Source organism: Eptesicus fuscus, chromosome 21, assembly GCF_027574615.1.
Source record: "Eptesicus fuscus isolate TK198812 chromosome 21, DD_ASM_mEF_20220401, whole genome shotgun sequence".
NCBI lineage: Eukaryota > Metazoa > Chordata > Mammalia > Chiroptera > Vespertilionidae > Eptesicus > Eptesicus fuscus.
Window position 1 is genome coordinate 37,268,326 of NC_072493.1, and position 22,045 is coordinate 37,290,370.

The 22,045-nt window shown below is 53.4% G+C and overlaps 2 protein-coding genes across 5 annotated transcripts; both read right to left on the reverse strand.

Annotated features, from left to right (window-relative positions):
• Positions 1 to 400: 400 nt before the first annotated feature.
• On the reverse strand, positions 401 to 3,834 carry SERTAD3 (SERTA domain containing 3). Of its 3 annotated transcripts, XM_054710486.1 has the most exons (3): positions 3,670 to 3,834; positions 2,047 to 2,238; positions 401 to 1,590 (listed from the first exon to the last, which is right to left on the reverse strand). In XM_054710486.1, the coding sequence occupies exon 3, from the start codon at positions 1,579 to 1,581 to the stop codon at positions 985 to 987; it is 597 nt and encodes a 198-aa protein (XP_054566461.1). In that variant the 5' UTR covers positions 1,582 to 1,590; positions 2,047 to 2,238; positions 3,670 to 3,834; the 3' UTR covers positions 401 to 984. The 3 variants fall into 3 exon arrangements, with proteins under 3 accessions (XP_054566461.1, XP_008137807.1, XP_054566462.1); XM_008139585.3 differs by lacking the exon at positions 2,047 to 2,238 and having other exon boundaries at positions 3,670 to 3,831; XM_054710487.1 differs by lacking the exons at positions 2,047 to 2,238; positions 3,670 to 3,834 and adding an exon at positions 1,789 to 2,033.
• A 2,610-nt stretch (positions 3,835 to 6,444) lies between these two features.
• On the reverse strand, positions 6,445 to 18,543 carry BLVRB (biliverdin reductase B). Of its 2 annotated transcripts, none has more exons than XM_054710618.1 (5): positions 18,302 to 18,543; positions 11,212 to 11,376; positions 11,013 to 11,072; positions 9,511 to 9,639; positions 6,445 to 6,721 (listed from the first exon to the last, which is right to left on the reverse strand). In XM_054710618.1, the coding sequence occupies exons 1-5, from the start codon at positions 18,378 to 18,380 to the stop codon at positions 6,564 to 6,566; spliced, it is 591 nt and encodes a 196-aa protein (XP_054566593.1). In that variant the 5' UTR covers positions 18,381 to 18,543; the 3' UTR covers positions 6,445 to 6,563. The 2 variants fall into 2 exon arrangements, with proteins under 2 accessions (XP_054566593.1, XP_054566592.1); XM_054710617.1 differs by having other exon boundaries at positions 10,983 to 11,072.
• Between the last annotated feature and the right edge of the window lie 3,502 nt (positions 18,544 to 22,045).

Genomic DNA, 22,045 nt, shown 5'->3' on the forward strand with positions numbered 1-22,045 from the left:
AGACAGTGAAGAACCAGGCTCTGGAGGTGTACGGAGTTTTGAATCCTAGCTTCCCTGCTCTTACTAGCTGTGTGACCCTGAACAAGTGACTTAGCCTCTCTGAACCTCCTATAGTCAACATGATTATAGTATCTACTTCTATATAACTGTGAAGATTTAATGACTTAATTCAAATAAAGTGTGTAGAACAGTGCTCTAACAAGCACTCAATAAATGTTACATTTAATGGTATACCTGCCCCAACACTGACAGGGAAGGGTACAGGTGTCTAGGAACTTACCAGGTACCTCCCACTGACCCACTGTTTACAAACTTTAGGCAATACCATCCCTTCCAAAATACTTTTATTAAAAATAATAATAATAATTACAATAAAAACCTACCCCCCACCCCACCCCCAAACCACCACAAAACCCGCCTTTCTTTTAAATAACGCGGCACGGAGCAGTTTGGTTTCCACCTATTGCACGTGGTCCGGCCTGGTTATACATCAGGAGGCTGCTGGGACTGGGGTCCTGCCAAGGAGGTGGGGGTTCAGCCTTGGGGGAGGAGGCCAGCCCCTCCTACTCCTTCCAGGTCCAAGAGGCAGAGTCTCTGTCATTCTTTGACAGGCCCAGCTTCTCTTCCCTGAGGCCCCAGTGGTCACAAAAGGAGTTAAGAACTGGAGGAGAAGGCAGAAGAAATGTGGCAGTGGGAAACCAGACTCCCAGAAACAGAGTCTCATTAAGGCATTTGGAACAGATAAATTAATTCAGGATGACCCACCTTCACAGAAGGCTTTGGTAACCACACACACACACACACACACACACGCAATACAGTTTATGGAACCCTGATATGGGAGGAAAGGAGGCCAACCACTTACAGCCTCTACCAACACACACACACACACACACACACACACACACACACACACACTTGCACCCAGGGATCCAGCCCACTGAGGCTGAGATGTGGAGGGAGCACCCTTCAATCATCCAAGTTTTAGGATCCCAGGATGATTTCCATGATGTGATCTAGTTCATTCCACTCCCAGGACCCCGGGGCACAGAAGAAGTTGTGAGGAGGCTCCGGGGGGGCCAGTGCAGGCTCCTTCTCCACGGTGGATGTGTCAATGTCCAGGAAAAAGTCATCCAGACCCGAGTCCCCCAGGTATCGAGAGCTCAGAGCTTCTAAGAAGACTGGATCGGGCTGGGGCAGCTCTTCGTTCTGGGGACCTGGGGGAGCCACTGGATTCTGAGGGGTCTCGGTCTCGTCCATGGAAGTCTCCAGCTCCCTGAGAATAGAGCCAATGGTGGTTGACAAGGAGAAGTCCTCCTCACCCAGGAAAAGGGGCTCGGGGGGCAAGGCAGGCGCCGGAGCCAGACACAGCGCAGCCTGAAGCTGCTGGAGGGTGTTATGGATGAGGACATGCCTTCGGAGGCTAGGGGCTCGGGGCCCGAGGCTTCGCTGAACTTTGTCTAGGGAAATGCGGAGCAGGGCTTGCTGGTAGCTTCGAAGGCCTGCTGGACTCCAGTCCCACTTCTCATCCTCCTCTTCTTCCTCCAAGTCGGAGTGTTTCCTCTTCAAGCCTCCTACCATGATGGTGCCCTGTGGAAAGAAGAGAAGGGGGCAAGTCAGACACAGTGGGGCTGGTTCAAATCCTGAATCCCCTGCATGGTTGTTGTTGATTTTTAATGATCTGAACTTCAGTTTTTGCATCTACAAAATGGAGGTAGTATGAATCCCACTTTGTAGGTGACTAAGACAAATAAGACCGGGACATAGCTGGGTTTGAATCCCACTTACTTGCCTGGGTCGCCCAGAATAGTGAGTTTTCCTTCTTGAAACGCAGTTTCCTCATTTGCAAGATGAGTATCCTAACTCAAATCCTTTTGAGCCTTAAAGCTATTCTTTCCACAGTACTCATTAAAAAAAAAAAATTACTGATTGATTTTAGAAAGGGAGGAAGGGGGAAAGTGGGAGAGAAACACTTGTTCGTTGTTCCACTTATTTAAGCGTTCAAACCTTCCATTCAACCTTGGTGTATGGGGGTGACGTTCTAACCCACTGAGCTACCCGGTCGGGCCTTCCACAACACTCATTTCTTCAAATGTGACACACACGAGACAGGTGTGGAACACAGAGACCGAGGCTGGAAGCAGGGAGCCCTCGGTTTGAATCCCGCCTTTCACGCTGCTCACCTGCGTGATTCTGGGAAGTGAGTGACATTACCTCTCTGGGCATCAGTTTCCTCACCTATGAAACGGGGACTGTAAAAATTCTCACATCATCAAGGAGACCCCACGTGTGCTATGCACAGGGCTCACCACACAGGAAATGCTTACTGAACAAGAGTTAGCTGCCATTTATTAATTCAATAGTTTTACTTATGGAGTGCCTGCCATATTCAAGCCACCGGGAGCCCTGTTTGGGCACCTCACCTACTTTTCAAGACTCTCCTTTCAGAGTCTATTTCGACCCACGGTGTTTTCCTAACTGAAGGAGCGCGCTCCCAACGGGAGGGAAGGGGCCTTCCTCATTCCCTCCGCCCTCGCCTGAGGCTTCCCCCGACGGGAGGCCCCACAGAAAAACTTGCTAGAACTCGATTCACGCCAAGCCCCACCCCTCCCGACCTATCCAATCAGACCTCGGTCCCCCGCAGACCCCGCCCCCTTCACGGAGCTCCCTTCAGCGGCCAGCCACGCCCCAACTTGGTCCGAGGGCTTCTGGGAAATGTGGGCCCACAGCCGCCAGGTACGCACGTAGCCGGGAGCGTGCACTGCAATCCCCAGGGAGCTCCGCACGCCACAGGAAGAACCTCCCCCACCCTCCCCAGGGCATGCGCACAGGCGCCCGGGGCGGGTGGGGGAAGGGAACCCGGACGTTCAGCTGCCTGGCGCCGGCAGGGCCCCGCCCTCCGCTGCTTCCAGGGCTGCGGGTCAGAGCTCCGCGCCCGGAACACCCCTCCCCCCACCCAGGCTGCAGCTCTAACATGGCTTTCTCCCGATCTTTCGGACCCCAGAAGGCCCTGGAGTCTTCCCCCAAACTGCGCTCGCGTCCAGGGACCCGGACGCCAACACATCGTTCAAAGACTCCAAATGCTCTCCCATCCACTCCGTTTGGGACACTAGGTCTCTTCCATTTTTGAGACCTTTCGCCTATTCTCCTGTCTTTCAAACAAACTCTCGACTTCACCTCCAACCCCCACTCCCCCCGGGGCTCCAAGACCTGAACATAGACCCCTCCCCAGCACCCTCTCTCCCCCACTGCGTCTGGGAAACCAAGATTGCTTGCCCCAGGTTCTCTGGCTTCCCCAAATGCCCGGGATCCCCGCCCCAACCCCTCCCACCTTTTCCAGAACACCAGAGCCTCGACTTCAACCCGTCAGGGAGACCCGGAATTGCCCCAATCTCCCGATTCCCTGCCCCAAAAGTTCCTTCCCCGGTTCTCTCGCTTCTCCAAATACCGCAGGTCCCAGCCTCAAACTCCCTCCACTTGAAGGTCCTGCCCCAGCAACTTCGCCTCCAGCCCAGGATTTCGAATGCAGTCTCCGATCCCCAAACCCTATCCGTCCCTCTGAGTCTGCGCTCCCCACTCCCACCCAGAGCCCGCCTCCACAACTCTCGGGGTGCGCCTCCACCTCCCCCCAACCCAAGGCAGTTCTCAAGCCGGGCAGCCGCCCCTCACCTCGGCTGCCAGGTTCACTCCTGGCACATCCGCAGCTTTGCGACCCTCCAGTGGTGGGTAGGGGCCTCGCTCGCCTCCCGGGGCCTCTCGCTCTGGCCTCGGGCTCACCCAGCTCCGCCCCCGAGCCGAGCCGCGAGCCGCGATTGGCTGGAGTCCTGCCCGCCGCGGGGCGCGGACTGGCTGGGCGGAGCTAACCCTGTCACCCGGAGACGGACGGCCCGCCCTCCCTTCCCCGGCGTCCGAGACCTTTTAAAGAATTCCGACTCCCCAGGGGGCGGGGCCGCGTCTGTGGGGTGGAGGGTGGCGGGGACATCGAAACTGTTTCCTTCCAATCGGCGGCTGTCCTGGCTCGCGCTCGGTCAGCACACCTCGCTGGAACCCTTTATGCCAAGGCCTGAGCCCGCGCAGAGCGAGACCGGCTGCCGCGCCGCCTCGCTCCGCTTCCCGGGAGGGCGGGGCGCAGCCACCAGCCGCGGCCGCGAACCTGCGTTCCGAGGTCGGGCGCTGCGGGGAGGATGACGCCGCCCAAGGCCAGCCAATAGTTTCGCGCGGCGCACGTTGCCTGGGCGATCGCAGCCCCTCCTTTCGCTTCCCCTGTCCTCCGGCCCCTCTCTACACTTGACCGCTCCGCCCCGTTCATCTTCGGGACTCCTTCGGCCGGTCTCCCGGCGGCCCGTCCGTCCCGCACCCGCCTGGCGCCCCATCCTGCCTCCCCCCGGATGGCACCTGCGCTGCTGGAGACGGGTTCACCGCTCCCCGCTCCCCTGGGTGCAAAGTCCAAACTCCTTAACTTTTGCCACAAAGCCCTTCACGGTCTGGACCGAGGCACATTCCTTGCTCCCTACCATCCTGCCACACCAATTCGTTTTTTTTTTGAATTGGCTTCCGGTGCCCTCCACCACCATGAACACAGATATTTTGTGTGTTTTCTCTGCTTTATCCCCAGTGCCTACAACAATGCCAGCTGCATAGCAAGTACTCAAAAGTGAGACTTAAAGGGGGTCCAATGAGCACACCACACAGTATACAGCTATTGAACTGTAATGTTGTACACCTGAAATTTACAAAACGGAATAACCGCTGTTACCTCAATACAAATTAACTTTAAAAAAAAAGATTTCTGGATAAATCAATAAAAAAGAATTTAAGAACATTTGTAATACTTTCAACAATAAATTAAAAAAAAAAAAGAATTGAAAAGAAAAACGTTTCTGGACCTTTCAACTTGTTTCCCCATTCTGAAAATAGACCTTCCACCCCCAGGCTGCCTCTCATCAGAAACCATGTCAAAGGGTTCCTCTTCTCGGGAGCCCTCCCTGACGCTCCGGGGTGGGTTGGTTCTCATGGTATCCTGTTTTCCCCACTGAAACCCTGACCCCTCTGCCCATGCCTCCCTCACCCTTTCCCTGGGCCGTCACCATCTGGACTGTGGACTCCCTGAGGATAGGGACCAAGGTTATCCCGGTCACCAACTGTATGGTCACAGCAACACCTAGCAGAGCGCTGGACACAAGCAGGCATCCAGGGAAAATGTGCTAAATGCCCAGACAATGTGGCAGAATGAAAGAGAGGGCAGGAATGCAACAGTGCCAGTGCCCAGAAAGTTTGAACGAGTAGTATCCCCCCCAACGCCCCCCCCCCCACAAGTTTTCACCAAGAGGAGGGGGGAGGCAGTTTTCCCCAGGCTACCCCAGACCAGTTCTCTCTGGTTGGAATTTGACAACCAAGTCATCCTGCTGTTTGCAGAACCAGTGTAAGGCGAATGGGTTTTGTGAGTGGTGGACGTGGGGGTGGGGTGTTGTGTGGGAGCTGGGAAGAGGGTGGAGGTGGGAAGAGCGGAGCCGCTCTCACTCAGGCCTGGGAAAGGTGTCTCTGGGGAACAAAGGCAGGGACAGTAGGTTCCATGGGGACATGATGAAGCAGGGACAATTCTTCCCCCTCCCCTCCCCAACCTGTCCCTCCTCCAGGATCCTCCTCTCAGGGAGGCCCCATTGTAACCTGGTCCCCAGGGTACAGCCCAGTTTCCTCGAGGTTGCCACCTTTCCCTCCCTCACGGGCCGTCCACTTAGGCTCTGCCCACTCTCTTCCCCTCAAGGTTTCTGCCTGGTCCCCCTGGGCTCCCAGCTTCCACTCTGGTCCCCTTCCCACCCACCTTCATACAGTAGCCAAGGGAAGCTTTATAAAACCCAAACCTGACTGTTCCCCCGCCCCCGCGCCCCCCCCCCCCCCCCGCCTTCTCCCCTGTTCCAGTCCTTGCATAAAACCTCAGGATAGAGCTTAAACTTTTTACAATGACTCTGCACAATTTAGCATCCAGGGAACAGCCTGTTGGGCTGACCACTCCTCACCGCTGAGAAAAGTATGATTAACTGTAGTTCTTCATCTGCCCTCCAGCCTCCTGGCCTTTGCTCATGCGGTTCCTTCTGCCCAGACGCCATCACGCCTTAGGACCGTCTCCTGGCTCCTTCTTACCAAACCAGGTTTCAGGTAGGACCTCCCCTCTTCAACAGAGCCTTATTTGCTCCCCAAGTTAGATCAAGTATCCCCTCTGGGTTCCCACAGCCCCCTGTGCTTCGCCTGGCCACCGGGGGTTGTCGCTTCAGACGGTGAGATAGGTGAAGGCAAAGCTCACAGCTATCTTGGTCACCACTGGGCCCTCACAGTCACCACTAGGTCCCCAACACAGGGCCTGGGTGCAGAACAATAAACTGCAAACTGAGGAAATGAAGGAATACCCCGAGGATCTTACACACAAGGCAGACGGAGACACGGAGATACCCAAAGCCAGAGTTGGAACTTCTAGCATAATCTGAAGCTCTTGGCTCACGCTTTATTGCTCCCTTCCTTTGCTCCACCTTCTCCAGGATGCTGTCCTCCTGGGCAGGGACAGAGCCCTAGTCATACTGGTGGGAGGGGTAGGTTCTGTGCCCATCATACATATCGGTGGTGAGGCAGCGCAGCATGAAGTGGCCTAGGTCATGTTTGGAGATGACTCTTGAGGGCCCTCGTCCATCCAGGGTCACTGTGTAGGCCCCAGTCAGTGGCTGGTCTCCTGCAGAATGAAGACAGAGGGGCGAGTCAAGATGTTCTTTCTTGGCTCCCCAACGTGATCACTACAATGGCCCCAGGGGGCCTACAGTGTGCCCGGCCATAATGGCATTAAGAGCCATGTTATGTGAAACCCTTCCCACGTGCAGAACACTAATCTATACCCTTTATGTCATTAATCCTGGAGACCTACTATGTGTCAGGTGCTGGGCACCCAGCAAGGGACAAAACAGAAATTCCTGCTCTCAGCATGTAGCCACTTGCTAGGTAAAGACAACTCAGAAGAAAGTACAATACACAGTATGTTAGACGGGGAGAAATAAAGCAGAGAACGGGTGAGGAACTACTCGTTAATTCTGTTTTATAAATGGGGACATTGAATCTTGGAGAGAGAAAGCCACTTTCAAGGGGCAAAGGCTAGGTTTGCCGTGGGTCTCTCCATCTGGATGCTTTCCTATCTCCGGACCCCTCTGGAAGGACGGAGTGGCATGTCCCAGGCATGGGACTGGATTTCGTAGGCAGTGGAAGAACGTATTTTTCTGACTTTGTGACTATGGAGTCAGTGTCCTGATGCCAGGGGTACAACCAGGTCTTTCTTAGACAGTGGAGACAGCAGACAGGCATGATGGGCAGTTACAGGGCATCTAGTGGCTCCATTATAATAATTAAAAAAAAACAAAACACTTGCCAGTGACCAACTTAATTTAGGGATCAAAGGCAGCGTACCAGTGCAGGGACAACCTGGAACCGTGTGCACTAAGAAACACACACCCTCATGGCACTCCTACCAAAAATGTTTAATTTGCATCTGTGAGAACATAACCAGAAAGCCAGAACGGAAGGCATTTAAAAAGACACCAGGCCTGGTTCATGTTACAAGAAACATAAAAAAAAAAAAAAAAAAAAAAAAAAGATATGAAGGACTGTTTCACATTTAACATAACATAGCAACTAATTACAATGAGTGAGCCTCAATTGGACCCTGATTTTGGGGGAAGGGGGAGATTAGAAGATATTTTTTGACAATCGGGGAAATTTGAATATGACATAGATACTAAATGGTATGATAGAGTTCAGGTTAATTTTCTTGGTTCAATAACGGTCCTTTGGCTTCTACACAAATGTTGTTCTTCTTGGGAGATGTCGATTGAGGTTCTCGGAGTGAAGTGTGACAATGTCTGCAACTTACTCTTAAATGGTTCAGTCAAAAATACTGTGATATGTGTGTGCGTGTGTGTACATGTGTATAACATTAGGTACATGTGTAGATAATTGATAGATAGCCAGTTAGATATAGAAAAATAGGGCAAAATGCAAACAAGGCAAAAATGTTAAAAGCTGAACCTAAATAAAGAGTTTGAGTGTTCAGAAACATTTCATTCCTTCAACTTCTCTGGAGGTTTTATAGTTTTACATGCACACATACAAAAAACTTTGAAAAGTACTCTGTGTTAAAATAACTTTTAGGCATGACCTCTCCGGGTACTTACTTCAAACCTAGCAGGTCAAGAAGTAATGGGCAGTTACAGGGCATCTACAGGTGAGACGAGGAATCTGAGACTCAGAGGCCAAGGGCTGGAGTTTTCACCCAGCTTCTCCACTAGGCAGCTTCTCCACTGAGTCAAAGCTCAGGACCTTGGTATCTACCGGGTCCTGATACAATCCCTTCATTGAATCTAAACACTGAACCTTAATGGACCCTCTGGGGTATGTCATCCCTCACTCCTGTCAGGGGCCCCAGAAAGCAGAGGGTGAAGCAGAACTATTCCTCCAGGTCAGGCCTTTGGGTCTTTTCCTTGCTGTTCCTTATCCCAGTCCTCTCTCCCTCAGCGCAGGAAGCCACCTCCTTTAAGAGCCTACGTTTCCTAAACGGCAACCATTACTGCTCCCTTCACCGTGTTTGTTTCTTCACTCACTGTAGCACTGCCCGCCAGCAATATCCGGCTCCTATGTGGCCTGTGAGAGACAGTCTGAGCCTAAAGCAACTGGAAGGCAGCTTTAGGCTCAGACTGCGGGGTTTTGTCCTATCTTGATCTCCCCCGCTAGAAATGTAAGCCTCAGGAGAGCAGAGGCTCTATTGCCAGTGCTCGTCATGGCGGCCAGAATGAATGGCTCTCTCCCTGTGTCTGACTCCGTCTCTCGGTGTGGATTCCAGACCCGCTAGGGGGGGAAGAGGGCACAGGTGAAGTTCACTGGTTCCCTCCACAACACCATCATGAGAGGAGGTTCCCCTGTATTAATTCACCCAACAAATATTTGCTGAGCACCTCCTATATGCCAGGTCCTGATCTAGGCGCTAGGAACACAGCTGTGATCTAACCAAGACAAGATCCGTTCCTCCAAACAGTGGGCACCCTAGTGAGGGAGACACGCAATAAGTAAGAAACGATGACGCGGAGTGAAGTATGAGCCCCCGTCCGTTGCATCTGGGCCTGTCCTAGGAACTCGCTTCTAATAAACAGAATGCAGCGGCAGCAGCACTGAGGTCTGACTGTAGGGGAGGCTACATACTCGTGGCATCAACCACAGCAACTGGGCAGCCTCAGGTGCGAGCCTCCCTGAGCCTAGTCAGCCCTGGGCACTGAGTCAGAATAAATGAGAATGGTTTGTTCAACAGAGATAACTGAAAAAATGTTAGAAAGGAGAATAAAATCAAGCAGGAAAGAGGACAGGAAGTGTGGAGGGGAAGGTTTGCAATTTGAGGTGAGCCAGGCGAGGCCTGGTAGATGTCCCCAGAGGACAGGAGGGGGCAGGCCGGTGGCGACACTGCTGCTGGGTCCTGGCCCCACTCACCTATGTGGGGCGGCATCACGGCCACGTACTTCAGACCCGAATCCTGCAGCACCTTGTGCATCCGGATGTGGTCATCGGTCACATCCCGTAGTCGTGGGGGCACCTTGGTTGGGTCCCATAGCAGGAAGGCTGGGAGGACACAGGGCAGGGTCAGCGGAGGCAGGACAGCCTGGCCAGGCCCTCCGTCTGCCAGGTTAGTGTCAGGACAAAACCCCGCAGGGGCTCACCGCGGCCTTCCAGTTGCTTCAGGCTCAAAATCTCTCTCTCTCCTAGGCCACAGACGAGCTGACCGCCTCCCACCCCACCTGCTTCTGTCCGCTGTTCTCCCTGCCTCTGCCCTCAGCCTGTTCCCTGAATGCAGCCAGAAGGGGCCTGGGAATACCCGGAGGGGTTGGAGCTCATCCATGGCTCCATCTCACTCAGGGTAAATGCAACTCCCCATCAGGGCTCACAAGGCCCCACCTGACCTGGCCCCATCAGCCCTCTGACCTCACCCCTCGCCCCTTCACCAGCTCTGCTGAAGCCACGCTCTGGCCTCACAGCCTCCACAGCCAGGCTGACCCCGCTGCCCAGAGTCCCGCTACCTTACCACGCAGCCCTCCCTCATGGCGCTTCCCTTTCTGGGAGGCACTGGTGTGAGGAAGCAGGTGAGGAATGCGGCTGCCGGAGACAAGACAGCCCGGTCTCACACACCCGCTCCGCAGCCACAGGCTGTGTGAACCTGGGGAAGCCAATGGGCCTCCACTCCCTTGGCTATACAAGGGAGACAGCTTCTACTCACCGAGCACCTGCCACGTGGCACCACGAGTGAACTCAAGAGTTTTGTGAGGAGGAAGCGGCATTCATCTCTAAGGCACCCACATGGTGCCTAGCACACAGTGAGTGCTCAGTAAATGCTACCTGTTAGCATCGACTGCTCGTGATGTACCCTGCAGCCTTCAGTTTGGATTACTTGGGGCAACTGTTTTTTTTAATGCTCATCTCCCATAACTGGAGAGCTCTGTGAAGGCAGAGGTGTGGTCTGTGTACCCACAGCTCTGTCACTTCCCCTAGAACTCTCCTTACCCTCATCTCAGGCTGTTAGGTGCCTCCTCTGGGCTTGAAGTCCTCTAGGCTGCCCCCTATCCTGGCCTTGACCTCTCTGCCTGGGCCTTTGGGGTCTGACTTCTCTGCCTTGGCTGCCTCCCCGCAGTCGCGGCCCTGACAACTGTGGCCTGTCACTGTTTGATGACCGCTCTGTTTACCTCTCCCCTGTCATCTGTGAGATCCGTGAGTGTAGGGCCCAGGGCTGTTTTGGTCACCACTATGTCCCTGGCATCTCCCAGCAAGGTCCAGGCACACAACTGGTGCTCCATAAATGCACAGTCACTTGAGATGGCTCCAATGCCACCTTGCAAGGGCCTTTGGGGCTGCCATTTACCGCGGCCCCCACCCCCACCCTTCAGCCCCATCCCGGTGACCCCACCACCCACCCGAGGTGCAGGCCACGACCTTGTCCACACCATGGGCCTTCATGGCCGCCACAATGTTCTGGGCACCCTCGGACATCACTGTGGTGGGACCTTAGAGGGGACAGAGAGTGGCTGTCACTGGTGGGTGGCGGCGGCGGCGGCGGGGGTGGCAGAGGTGGGGCAGGGGGTGGGGGAGGTGCTGGGGGCCGAGGTGCAGGTGGGGGCCGTGGGCAGAGGGGGGGCCGAGTACTGAGGTCATTGCCGGTGCCCAACAGCACGATGACAGCGTCCTGCCCGGCCACAGTCTTGTCCACGTCGGCTGCCTGCCGAACATCGCCCACCACCACGTGGGCTGGCTGGGGCCCCTCCGAGGGCAACCTGGAGGAGTCCCGCACCAGCACCGTCACCTCATAACCTGTGGGCAGAGAAGGGCAGAGAGGCAGGTCAGTAGGCTCTCGGGCTGGCACTCCTGGGCTCCTGGAGGGTTCCATGAACCCTCCAATAAATACATCCTCTGCTCCCCTGTTCTGAGGCAGGGGCCGCCAAACATTTTTGCTGGCATACCGGCCGTTGATATTGAGGTAGTTGTTAAAATTGGGCCATTCCTTCATGCCGGTTCATAAATAACCTGCACTGATGCCTCCAAGGGCCTCCCTGGCCCGCCCCCCCCCCCCCCGACTTCTCCACCCTCTGGCCACTGAAGGGTTAATGTCTGGTATCACACTGGCATCCATAGTCCTGGAAGAAACTGAGGCACAGAGGAAGACATGAGTTGCTCAAAGGTTGCCCAGTGCTGGAACTGGTGCCCCCAAGCCTTATTTCTGCAGGGCCAGGCCCTGCCTTAGTGGCCATTAAAGATTTTGAACATTGCCTTGGTATGTTTCCACCCAAAAGAAATTTTGATAACTCGTGTCTCCCCTCCCCCACATACATACCCATTTTAAAGTTCACAACCAACACAATTATCCTTTTTTTTTTTTAACAATGACAAAGGAGGTTCGTGTTTGGGTGTATTGCAAATGGTGATATCTATATCACTACAATAGGCTAACATGCAAATTGTCCCCTCCAGAGCTGGACTGGGAGACCGGGAGTTTGATTGCTTGCTAAGACATGTGCTGACCACCAGGGGGCAGCGTGGAATGAAGGCAGGCCCGATTGGCCCTGATCACCGGCCAGGCCTATGGACCCTACCCATGCACAAATTTCATGCACCGGGCCTCTAGAAAAAAATAAAATGATCAATGGTAGGCTCTGTTATGGACTGATATGTCCCCCCAAAGTGATGGTATTTAGAGGTAAGTAGGTTTAGATGAGGTCATGAGTGTGGGCCCTGTGATGGGATTAGTGTCTTTAGAGGGAGAGGAAGATAAACCAGAGCTCTCTCTCCATCATGGAAGAAAGACATCTGCAAGCCTGGAAGAAGGTTCTCACCAGAAACCACATCAGTTGGTACCTTGATCTTGGACTTCCCAGCCTCCAGAACTATGAGAAACGCATGTATGTTGTTTAAGTCACCCAATTTTTCTATAGCAGCCTGAGTCAGCCTCTATATATCATTCTCCTGAAAACCGAACCACAGCTCCTTGAGAAATGGCTGGTGGGCTGGGGATGGGCAAGATGAGCCTGGAGCGTGCACTGCCCCTGGGAAGGCAGTGCTTAAATGATGGGGCCATGAACTCAATGGAAACACATCGAATATATAGAAATCGGTGAGTTCATAATGATACTAACAAAGAAACCTCATTGGTCATCACCTATCAGAGGATTAATCTCTTACTCGGAGAATAATAAAGGAAGAGGAAAAACAATGAATTTGTTGCATTTCTATTGATATCTGTCATCACCATTTCAAAAACAGTGGGAGATTTACACTCTGGGCAATGATGATGATCGTGATAAATAATATGTATAGAGCACTCACTATGTGCCAGGTGCCAAGTGTCTTACCAATATTAACTCTCTTCCATATTTAGTCCTCAAAGTAACCCTCGGCTTGAATTCCAGCCTTACCACTAGCTAGACATTGGGCAATTCACTTACCCTTCATTTGTAAAGTGACACAAATAAAAGTCTCTACATTATAGGTTTGTTGTAGGGTTAAATAATATTTACACAGCCATTTTGTACCCATTGAAACTAATGTTTCATCAATAAAGCACTATTGCTTAGAGGTTAAAAAAATAGAACTAAAAGCTTAACGTAGACAATTGATATTGGACAAAGGTGGCAAGACCATTCAATGGGGAAAGAACAGTCTTTTCAACAAATGGTGCTAGGACAACTGGATACCCACATATAAAAGAATGAAGTTGGATTCCTACCTCATACCATATATGAAAATTAACGTAAAATGATTCAAGACCTAAATGTAAGAGCTAAAACTGTAAAACACTTAGAAGAAGCATAGGCATTAATCTTTGTGACTTTGGGTTAGACACCTAGCTACAACACCAAAAGCACAAGCAACAAAAGAAAAAAGAGATACGCCATCGAAATTAAACATTTATGTACTTCTAAGGACACCATCCGGAAAGTAAAAAGACAACCCACAACGTGGGAGAACAGTTTGCAAAGTGTACCTCTGGTAAGGGACTTGTACTTAGAATATGTGTATGAAAGAATTCCTAGGTCCTGGCCGTTGTGACCTAGTTGGTTGGGCTTCATCCCATGCATTGAGAGAGGTCGCAGGCTGACTCCCAGTCAGGGTACGTGCCTGGGTTTCAGGCTCCATCCCCAGTAGGGGATGTGCAGGATGCAGCAGATCAATGTTTCTCTTCCTCTCCCTCTAAAATCAAAACATTTTTTAAATATATTTTTATTGATTTCAGAGAGGAAAGGAGAGGGAGAGAGAGATAGAAACATCAGTAATGAGAGAGAATCATTGATCGGCTGCCTCCTGCATGCCCCACACTGGGGAATGAGCCTGCAACCTGGGCATGTGCCCTGACCGGGAATCAAATCATGACCTTCATAGGCTGATGCTCAACCACTGAGCCATACCAGCTGGACTGAATTGTATATTTTAAAGGGGTGAATTGTATGGAGTGTGAATTGTATCTTAGTAAAGCTGTCATAAAAATACAAAACTAAAGCGATGCCAGCTGGTGTGGCTCAGTGGTTGAGCATGAACCAAGAGGTTACCAGTTCAATTCTGGGTCAGGGCATACGCCTGGGTTTTGGGCTCAATCTCCAGTAGGGGATGTGCAGGAGGCAGCCGATCATCCATGTTTCTATCTCTCTATCCCTCTCCCTTCCTCTCTCTCTCTCAAATCAATAAAAACATGTTTTTAAAAAATCACATGATCTCATTCAAAAGGAACAAAATAAACTGATGAACAAAATAGATCCAGAGACATAGAAACATGGAACAGACTGTTGAGTCTCAGAGGGAAGGTGGAGGTGGGTGGATGGGAAGAGATTAACCAAAGAACTTATATGCATAACGCATGGGCACAGGCAAGGCCTGGGGGCGGGGGGCGAGCTAGAAGGGGTAAATTGTGGGGGAAGGAGACATCTGTAATACTTTCAACAATAAAGATAAATATAAAAGAAATACAAAACTAAAACAAATGAAAAGTTTAGGAGAGTGCCTGGCATAGGAATGAGTGCTATATGGGTGCTGGCTGTTACTATGCCTTTTTTTTTTTCCTACTATGCCTATTAATCATCTCACAATGACCTAACTGGTTTGGCTCAGTGGATAGAGCGTCGGCCTGCAGACTGAAAGGTCCCAGGTTCGATTCCGGTCAAGGGCATGTACCTTGGTTGTGGGCACATCCCCAGTAGGAGGTGTGCAGGAGGCAGCTGATCGATGTTTCTCTCTCATCGATGTTTCTAGCTCTCTATCCCTCTCCCTTCCTCTCTGTAAGAAGATCAATAACATATATATATTTTAAAATCATCTCACAATGTTATTTCCTGGCCTGGTGTAATCCTCCCAGGCTCTCCCGACCCCTGTCACGTCTTCTCCAATCCAATTCCACGTGGCAGCTAGATAGAGGCTTCCAGAGAAGTGATTCCCCCCCCCCCCCTCAACCCCTCACATCACTCCTGTGATACCGTGCCCTGAGATACAGTCATCATGGCAACCTTTAAGGCCCCCCAGGATCTGGCCTGTCTTCCTTCCCACCCTGTGCTGGGGCAGCTGTCCTCTTCAACCACTGCATGTCTTTCAGTTCCTCAAACACATGATGCCGCCTCCTGGCCTTTGCAAGCGCTGAGCCCTCTGCCTGGAACACCCTGTACCCTCGCTCCACAGGCCCCGCCAGCCACGCGTGCCTCCTCTCTCGTGGCCCTCCTTACGCTGACCGGGAATAAACCAAGCGTCCTATGGGTCCACAGACTGTGTCGTATTTGCCACCACCTCCCTGACTTTCTACAAACACAAAAGCACAGACTCTAGTTCTGCCACTTACTGGCCGAGGAATCTCAGGAAACCCCTTTTGGTCTTCTCTAGAAAGTGAAGATCGTCAACTTTGTAAGGTATATGAATGTCTAATCACTATTCTGTGTACCTGGAACTAATATAATATTACTAGCGGCCCGATGCACAAACTTTGTGCAAGGGGCTCGGCCCTCGCAGCCCCAGCGGCCTCCGCCGGCCCTCGCAACCCCGGCTTCATCCGGAAGGTCGTCCGGACGGTTGTTCTGCTATTCGGTCTAATTAGCATATTAGCTCTTTATTATACAGGATATGTCAAGTGTAACTGGAAGATAAATACATTTTCTTTTAAAGAAAAGAAAGTGAAGACCACAATCCCGTGTCCCCATCCCACGTGACCACCTTTCCTAAGGGAAGGACACAACACCTGTGCTGCCCTCACCTGCATCTGGGAGGAGCAAGGGCTTTCGGGTGCCAATGTGGGCGCTGCTTAGCTGCCACTGGATTGGTTAAGACAGATCCTGGTGAACTGTGGGTATTTTTTGGGGAAGAACAAGGTCTCACAGACAGTGAGAACTTGGACACATGATCTCAGCACGAGGGTACCCATCAATGCTACATTATTGGTGATTAGTGACATTTGAGAAGTGCTGTGCTAAGCTCTTTCCACAGATAAATGTGGGTTTTCCTCTCGAAATTTTTAACACAACCAACATTTAAATTTAAATATAAGTCAGTGGCTACCATACCAAACAGTATGGGTTTACACTTCCCAGATTTTACCCTTTACAAAGAATATGAGCATTTGTAAGGTATTTACCAACCTTTTTTTTTTAATCTCTTTAGTTTTCTGTTTTTTATTTTGAAATAAATTCAGACCTATACAAAAGCTGCAAGACCTAGATTTTCATATTGCTTTTACTTTACCCTTCTCTATGTCTGTGTGCACATGTTTATACAATATACTTATAACATATAATTATGTGTGTATATACATATATTTTATATGTACATATATAATTATATATAACATATATATAGTGTTTTCCTAACTAGTTGAGAGTAAGTTTCAGAGATAATGCCCCTTTTAAGCTTTTTTTTAAATCTCAAACCTCAATACAAAATATATTTCACAGCCTAATCCTGTATATACAAACCCATAAAGCCAATATTTAACATGTGATACATTCAGATATTGTTGTAACCAACTGCATATATGTAGAACTCACTATGACCCACAGTTTGAAAGGCACCAGATCGCAACAACCTTACAAGGTAGGTATTCTTCTAATGCCTTTTGAGGATAGGGGAACGGAGGCCATTTTAGGTAACCGGGCCAGGATCACACAGCCATGATCTAAGTTCATTCAGTCAAGGAATGCTTATTGAGCACCAGCTACGTGCTGGACATGGTTCTAGGCACTTTCCATATATTAATTATCTAATCATCTCAAGACCCCAGGGCAAATGCTACTGGTTTCATCCCCACGTAACAAATACCTAGGTACGCAGACAAGGCATTTGGCCACACAGGTGGTTGGTTGAGTGGCAGAGTTGGGGTTTGAGTGTGGGCAGGCTAGCACCAGAGTCCAGGCCTGTTAAGAACTCGGCCCCATAGAATCACTGGGCTAATAAAAGCCTAGCTCATTCAACAGCAAGGCTCTCAGCTGTGCAGGGTCTTGTCAGAGCCACCAAGAGAAGGCAAGGCCTCCCAAGCCCCAGCTCTCAATTCCCCACGATGCAGCCCCAATGGTGACCAGCAGGGTGGATGAGCAGACTTCAGTGGAACTCAGGATTAAGGAAAAGGTAGTAACGTGGGAACCAAATCCTCAGAGTGACTCAGCACTTTCCCCCCTTCCTTTAATTATTTTTCCCTGTTGACTCAGCACTTCTTACTTCTCCTCTTACTTCCTCCCCCACAATTGTTTATCAGCAAATTTGTCTCTCCCCTCCCACAAGTTAAGATCCAAACTAGGGGGGAGGGCAGTGGGCCGAGTGGGGATTCTTCAGGCAGAGTGCCTCCAAGAGAGGGCTGAGCTAGGAGACAGCAGAGAATGCAATCCTGGTGGCCTCCACCCTTTTGGGGCACCCAGATAGTCCGTATCTTCAGAGTCACCAAGACCCGCAAGGGTGGGGCCCTATATCTGGAAGTCTCAGGCCTAGCTGGGTGTTGGTGAAGTCTGGACAGTGGGAGCAGAAGGCTGCCCAACTATGCCCTTTCCCCGGTGAACTCTGAATATTCAGCCTCACTGACTTTCCGGGGTCCCCAGGTCTTCACCCATGTTTCTGTGACCCTCTCTCCATTAGATGGTCTCAGAACCACACCCCCCCCCCCCCCGACTTTCCAACCTCCAGTCTTGGTGTCCAAGCCAAGAACCAGTGGGCTTTTGGTGGTTATGAGCATGGGTTCAAATCCCAGCACTGTCACTTTCCAGCTATATGACATTGGGCAAGTCACTCTCCTGGCCTCAGTTTTCTAATCTGTGAAGTAGGGTGATACTAGATCCCACCCCACATTTAGTGCTGTGAGGCTCTAACACGTGTGAAGAGAGGGAGGTGGTGGGAGGCAAGCGTTGCCAGGCTTAGTAACCTGTATACTCTGGGTGTGCTAACCACCACCACCACCACCACCACCACCTCCACCTCCACCACCACCTCCACCACCACCACCACCTCCACCACCTCCACCTCCACCACCACGGTAACAGCACATGTCATAAGCGCCTGTATTTAAACTTGTCATGAGTCCCCCAGCCTCCCAGGACCCATTCCTCTTCCTTGAACTCACAAAATTGGATCTCATAGCGTCCCCCACTTCTAACACTGGGCCCTTGGGGTCCTCACACACCACGGCACGGATGGCCCGCCCCAACCTCGGCCAGACCCCCCGACGTCCCCTCCTAGTGCTCTGCCTGTGCACCCCGTGACATCTCCCACCCCCCGCCCCAGCGCATGCCTGCTTGCACCGCCTGAGCCAGCGTGGTGAGCCCGGTCCTGCCGGTGGCGCCGAAGATGGCAATCTTCTTTACGGACATGCTGCGAGGTCGTGGGGGTGGGAGCCTGCGGAGCCTCGGAACGCGCGGGAACCGACTGGCTGCCGGGCCGCCCTCTGCGCCCTTCTCTAGCGGGAGGGGCGGGCGCTCCGGCTGCGGGGACCACGCCTCAGCCCGCCCCCCGCGCCCCGCGCCCGGCGCCCCGCTCGGGCCAAGGGGCGGGGCCACCGGGCCACCCCTCCGGCCAGAAGAACAGAGGGGGCGGGCCGAGCGGGCTCAGCTCCGCCCTCCGCCCCGCCCCGCCCCGCCCCTCCTCCCGCCCCTTAGGCTGGGGGGTGTGGCCACACCTGATTCGCACGAAATTGCGGGCCCAGTGCCCCGCCTCCGCGCTCTGGGCCCCAGGGCGGGGCGGGGCCAGGGCGGGCCACGCCCACCGGACTCTCGGCGCTCACGCCCCCTCTCCCCTTTCCCAGGGCCTGGAGGTGGGTTGGGACTCACCCGGGGCCCCAGGGCCTCCCCAGGGGAGGAGGGGAGGGAGGACAGTGTGGGTGTGCGGGTGTGACACTGTGTCACTGCGTGTCTTTGTGTCGGGGTGACTCTGGGTGACTGTGAGTAGCCCCAAAGGAGAGCATGGTTGTGGGGACACCTCTAGGCAGCCTGGGTGTGTAACACTGCAGGACAGGGGGAGACTGTGTGTGACTCCACGTGGGGGAAGCCTTGATACGGTTCTGTGTGACCTTGTGGTGACACTCTGGGTGACAGGGTCGGCCTGTGATGCTTGCTACATGCATGCAGACCATGGGGGGGCATGGTGTGAGTGTGCGCCTGTTAGACTGTGACAGTGTGACTCTGCATGTGTCGTGACAGGATGTGTGACACTGTGACCCCCTTTGAGTGCGGGGCCGTTACTGTTGTGAGGCTGTTTGTGCGTGTGTGATAGTGCGGGATGTGTGACCCCGGGTGAGTGTGGTGAGTTTGAGTGTGTACAAGGGGCTGCAATACTGTGTGACTGGGAAGCTGTGTGTGACCCGAGGATGCAGCACTCTGTGACACCCACAGGAGTGTGGGGCACTGTGTGACGTGTGCTGTGAGTGACACCGCGGGGGGGGGGGCACTACCTCAGTGACGCTGTGTGAGCTGTGGGGCACTGTACCCGGGGGACCCCGGGCGGGACCCAGGGCGGGACCCCGGGTGGGACCGGGGTGGGCCTGTGAGTTTGCATGTGTTACCCTGCGTGACCCCATGTGAGGGGCACTGTGAGTGTGGGGTGTGGGCAGCGTTTGGGGTACTGGAGGAGACCCTGTCTGTGTGACTGTGGGAGGGAGTGACTGTGTGTGACGCTCCCTCTGGCCCCCACGGGTGCACCTGTGTACCACACGCCGCGGCCGGGTGTGTGGCCACGCGTGGGCCCCCGCAGCGGGAGGCCGGGCCGGCGGGGGACGCGGGCGGGAGAGGGTCCCGGGGGCGCGCGAGCGCGTCGGCCGCGCGAGCGGGGGAGGCGCGGCGGCGGCGGCGGCGGCGGCGGCGGCGCATGCGGACCTGGCGGAGGATCCGGGCGGGCGAGGCCGAGCGGAGCGGGGCGGCTCGGGGCCCGGCCGCGGACGCTGACTGGGAGGGCGGTCGGGCGCCGCGAGCAGCGGGGACAGCGGCACCCGCGGCCGCGGGCCCAGGTGAGCACCGTGGGGGCGGAGAGCCCCTCCCGACGGCATCTCCCCGCCGGCCCCGGCATCCCTCCCCCGCGCGCGCGGTGGCGTGGCCTGAACCCTCAGGGTCTCCCCGGCTGGGGGGAGGCGAAGGGTCGAGGGCAGAGCGAGCCCCCACCTCCCAGCCCAGTGCCGCCTCCGCGCCGTGCGTGGGTCTTCCCCCCGGGCCTTGTCCTTCCCAGGCCTCCTCCTGGGGAACGGGGACTAGACTGCAGGGAGAGAGAGGCGCGGCCGCCGAAAGGTTAGAGCATCTGCTCCCACCGTCAGCCCTGCGGCCACAGGACACTCCTTCCCACCCTCCACCCTCCACCCCCTTCCTTCTCCATTCAATCGCGTCACGGCCAGGGCTGCTCCAGGACTGCTCCCCAGGCGGCCCCACAGAGCTCACCAAGTGTGAAGTGCCTCCCCATCCCCAAATGGAAGGAATTGTGTTCACTATTTAACAGGGAGAGAAACTGAGGCCCAGAGAGGCCAAACCAGAAACATTGGGTTAAAGCTACAGCAAGAGTAAAGCAGGACTCGAACTCATTTCTGTCTGACTCCGGCACAGACGCTTGGATTTGCTGTGTGACCAGAGCATGGACATTACTAGCAAGGACCATGTTTTGAGGGCTTGTAGGTACTAGCTCCCACGTTCCCTGCATTGTTAGCCAATTTCATCTTCAGACACCCCTAGGAAATGGGTACTATTATAACGCCCGTTTTACAGATGAACAGATTGAGGCCAGAGGGGGCGTGATGTAGCCAAGGTCACACAGGTGGTAAGCAGCCGTGTGCCAGCTTTCCAGGGAAGAAGGCGAGAATAGCAATGGGTTTTGGAGAGTCTCCACCGCACCCACCGAGACTCAGACCCAGCTTCCCCAAAATCTCGTGGGTTTGGCAACTGTCTGAATCTTTTTAGAAGGGAGACATTGATTTCCTCCCAGTTCCCTCCTTTCTTAGTCCTGGCATCAAGCCCGGGGTCCCAGATGGTAGAGGAGATGTATCTGAGGTGGCCCACCCCCTTGAATTTCATGTTTACAATCTGGCAGTGTTCTAGAACACGGCTCCCGTCAGGCGACATGTCAGTTAGCTATTGCCCCAATAACGCTGCATAAGAAACCGCCCTCAAACTCAGTGTCGTTAAAACACGTAGGCATTTATGTGGCCACAGAGTCTGAGGTAGGTCAGTGACTTGGGTTGGGCTCATCTGGCTTATTCACGTGTCAGGGTGGGGAGGGGGCTGTGGACTGTTGGCTGCTCTTGCTGGTTTGCCTGGAACACCTGGGGCTTTGGCCCTGGACTCGCCTTGCAGTGTGTTTCTCGTGGCCATAGTCAAGCTCAAGCAAAAACAAGGTCTCTTGAGTCCTAGGGTCAGAACTCACCCGCACGTCCACCTAAACCTGTTCATCAAAGCCGCGTGGCCAAACCCAGAGCGAATGGGTGTGGCATGCCCCTCATTTCACTCTTCCACCCCTCCCATTGCCACAGTCGGAGAACACTGAAGAGTTATAGCCACAAAGGGTGTGGCTCTAAGGAAGAAATGGAGCCGTGAATGCAACGACCGTGGGCAAGTGAATTAACCCCTCTGTGTCTCAGTTTCCTCCTCTGTATACTAGGCCTAATAATAGCCTATCTGTAGGGAATTTGTGGGAATTAAATAAGATAATGCACATAAAGTACTGGGTACAGTGCAAGTACTCAATAAATGTTAGTTATTACCATTACTGCGTTATAGCGTTCTATTGCTAACGGTGTTATCATTCTATCAACAACAACAGTGACAATTTGCCAAGCCCCTACCCTGTGCCAGCTTACCCAGGTGCTTCACCACAGCCCTCTGGTGTGGTCAGGGTGAACATTATTGTCATTATTATGATGTCCACTTTAGAGACAGGGAAACTGAGGACGGCAGAGGGGGCAGGGCTCACAGTCAGTCGCTGTTGGAGGTGGGATCTCTGAGCTCAGGCCCGGCTTCCGGCCCTAACCTACCTCTCTGCCCACCCGCAGGCCTCCCCCTCCCCG